Genomic DNA, 3632 nt, shown 5'->3' on the forward strand with positions numbered 1-3632 from the left:
GGGGTGGGGGAGGGGGGGGAGGCCGCCCGAGAGAGCTGGGCTCAGGATGTTCTGGCAAACAGGAAAGGACACAAAAGAAGTCCCTTGTGGACCGCCCAGGAAGATCAGGGGAAGGGCCTTACGCAGCAGTGGGCCTCCCCACTGCCCACCCTCAAGGCCCTCTGCGCTCCCTGCCTCAGCTGCCTGGTAGAGGTGGTAGTGTGGCCTTTCCTCAAGGATCCTGTCCCCGGGCACAGCCCCTGGTGGCAGGTAGGGAAGGGCATGTTACTGATCTCTGTGTCTGGAGAAGTGGGGTGGGCAGGAGAGAAGTGGAGGAGAAAGAACAGACCTAATTGTTCAGCCATTCCGCAAATGTAATGCCACCCTGAGTTGGCACCCAGGGTGGGTCCCACCGCCCCAGAGGAACCAGTCCTAGCCCCTCTCTCAGGTACTCTCAGGGTCAAATTTAACACCTTCCTATTTGATCTCCTTTTGACACATTTTCCATTTGTATTAGTTTTTAATATTTTCTGCTCTAAAAAATCATTTTATTGGGGGCTTTTACAGCTCTTATAACAATCCATCCATCCATCGTGTCAAGCACATTTATACATATGTTGCCATCATAATTTTCGAAACATTTTCTTCTACTTGGTATCAGCTCTTCATTATTTTCTGCTTTTCCATGTTTTTTTCCCTAGTTTTATTTTGTTATTGTTGGATTTTTGCTGTTGGCGGGTTTCTCTGTACATGAAATCCAGGATGGGTGACTCTACAGAGACAATAACTGGATTAATGGCTCCTTGGGGGCGTGACAGGGGAGGTTGGGGAAATGGGGAGCTGATAAGGATGAGAACAAGCAAGAAGATGTTCTAAAGTTGATTGTGGTGAGGATCGTACACTCTTTTAGATACGATTTAACTATTGAATTGTATGCTAATTATATGCCAATATAAAACAAAGGAACAGAGAGGGAAAGAGGGAGAGCAGAGAGAGAGAGAGAGAGAGGCACAGGGAGTGTGATGTGTCCTAAGAGAGCGAGTAGAGTGGGAGGGGACTAAGGCACGGCTTTCCAGAAGTGGATTGGAGCTAAAATCTAAAATGTGACTGATGTATGGATTGTCATGAGTTGGCAGAGCCCCCCATAAAATGATTTATCAAAATAAAAATTGTAAAATCTACAATATGGTGAGTAGACGTCACCTCGGTAAGGGATGCATTACGGAGGAGCAGCTGGTCCCAGGCACAGTGCACAACTGCAGAGAATTTGGCGTTTGGCTGCACGAGGGGCTTCATCAAGTGCCGTTCTCTTCAACTCTGCTTGCCCATGAGCGCTCCGGTGTCATCGTGTGGACATCACACTTGACGCTGAATCAAACAGGAGATGCTGCTGCGGTTCTCCCAGACACCCTTGCAAAGCTCTTCTTCAGTGTGGGGCGGTCTAGCCATCCACGCGTCCCATCATCCATTCCTTGGGGACCAAAAGTAGCAGGTACTCGTCGCACTGGGGGGGATGGAATCTGGAGTGACTTGCTCAATGTGCTTGTCACCATTTAAAAATAAAGAACTCATCGACGACACTACGAATTCATTTCACAAATCATGAAATGAAGTGTGCTTCTGAAGCCCCTCAGAAGGGTGACTCCCACGCTTGGGCCAGGCCTTGTGCTTCACGTTCAGGGCGGTCACTGAAACGAATTCTCGCTCTCACTTACGTTGCCACTGGCTTTTTAGTACTTCCTGTCTGTTTCTTCCCCACCTCCTTTAATTCCGAGTTGTCCCTGTTTGTTTAAACTGGATGCTTTTCTTGTTACCAACCCCTTTTGTTATCTTTCTTCTTTTCTTCCGCGTGTCCCTTCTTGGTGGTGATCACACATCACATCACATCGCTCAATGTAAAGCTGTGACATTTAACCTATGGGCAATAGTCACCGTTGTTCACAGGCAGTTAAGGGTCACATACAACCTTACTACGGTATCTGTTACATTATGTTCCTCCCTCCCGTCTTTGCTGCTGTGTCTCCATTCACATCAACCAACAACCTACATGTGATCATTATATGTATTTGAAAATAGAAGTCCCAGGGTAATGGGGAGAGGGGGCAGACCCCTGCCCGTGCCCCCCACCCCACCCCAAACCAAAGCCATCGAGTCACTGCCGGCTCATAGCAACCATGGAGGGGTTCCTGGACTGTACATCTTTAAGGGAGTAAGCAGAGAGCCTCATCTTCCTCCCATGAAACAGTTGGTGGGTTTGAGCTCCCAACCTTGAGGTTCGCAGCCCTGTGCATAGCACTGCCAGGGCTCCTTATAGAAGACTCGCGGCCATCGAGTCAATTCCAACTCAGAGGGACCCTACAGAGAAGAGAAGACGGCCGTGGTGGGTTCCCGAGACTGTAAATCTTTACTGGAGGAGAAAGCAGTGGTTTCAAACTGCATCTAGCAGCCAAGCCCGAGCCCACCACACCATCAGGGCTGATCGGTAAGAGATTGGGCCGGGCCGTGTGCAGGGGAGCTCAGACAGTGGGTGGGACTGGCATGACCGGCCATTCTCAGCAGGCACTGTCCGCATGGGGGAGTCCTGGAACAGGGCGCGGGGAGATGGAAGGCCACTGGGCCAGAGGGAACGTCATGTGTAAATGCTGGTGATCTTTGCTGGCAGCGGGACCTTTCAGAGCGGGAGGACTCGGGAGTCCTCTGTGCACAGAGTGGAGAAGCTGGTGAGTGGGCTGGTGGGTCAGGTTCTAGCGACCTGAAAAGCCAACCTGAGGCTGGCACTGTAGCTGGGGTGTGGGCGTGGGGAGGAGGGCCCTCAGCCCAGTGGCTTGGAGAGGCCGATTTGCAGAGGCAGAGGCTGCTGTGTCTGTGGGGCTGTGCCCCCCTTCCCGCTGGGCACTGGCGCCAGGTCTGCTGGCAGGCAGTGCTGACTCAGTCTGAAAGGTGGTTCCCACAGGCCCACTCTTCCCTGGGGGGCAAAGGCCATGCCACCCATACCCCGCCTGCCTCCAAATAGGTCAGTGCCCTGGGCCCTGACAATCAGGGCTGAAGGGAACCCTGCGATGGTGCCATTCCACCCACCCTGCCCAGGCACAGCGGCCCTGCCATCTAACCACGCGCCAGCCTTCCCGTACCCAGCAATCCTCAGGCACTGTAGGGATCAATATTTGAGTTTTATTTGAAAAGAGTGAGCAGAAAAATAAATATCTTTGAAGAGGAAGAGTAAAAGGGTGGGATGGGGTGGGACAGTGGGGCTGGGCGGAGCGTCTGGGGCCTGGAAGGAGCAGACCCCCACTCCCCCAGGCCAGACCCAGGTCCAACCTCATCAGGAGGTCCGGGGTGTCTTCCTTCAGCTCCCAGCAGAGCGCTGTTCAGCAGAACCAGAGCCCACCCACTGGGTTGCAGCGGGAGGCACCGATGTGCACCTGAAGCTGAATCCTCCCAGCCAGGCCGCAGCCCCACAGAGGCCCTCTCATCGGCCAGCCCTCGGCCGGGCCCCGCAGGCCGGGCCTCAGTGATGAGCCATGTCCTCTACGCCCACTCGGCCCCAGACGCCCAGCACAAAGCTCTCGATGGCACACTCATTGGCACCTCGCACGATTCGGAAGTGGCCCTTCTCGCCCCAGGCTGGACCCCACGAGTTTGCCGCCGTCTGG

At 53.6% G+C, this 3632-nt stretch overlaps 1 protein-coding gene across 1 annotated transcript in view; it reads right to left on the reverse strand.

The window, feature by feature from the left end:
• Positions 1-3130: 3130 nt before the first annotated feature.
• The window catches only part of TINAGL1 (tubulointerstitial nephritis antigen like 1), a 9903-nt gene continuing 9401 nt past the window's right edge, over positions 3131-3632 (reverse strand). Inside the window, exon 11 of the mRNA XM_004705024.2 lies at positions 3131-3628. Within this exon, the coding sequence (XP_004705081.1) occupies positions 3488-3628 (141 nt within the window). The 3' untranslated portion in view covers positions 3131-3487. The remainder of the gene's footprint in view (positions 3629-3632) is intronic.

This window comes from Echinops telfairi, unplaced genomic scaffold (genome assembly GCF_000313985.2).
Source record: "Echinops telfairi isolate 266 unplaced genomic scaffold, ASM31398v2 ScPeMD7_7457;HRSCAF=8495, whole genome shotgun sequence".
Taxonomy (NCBI): Eukaryota; Metazoa; Chordata; class Mammalia; order Afrosoricida; family Tenrecidae; genus Echinops; species Echinops telfairi.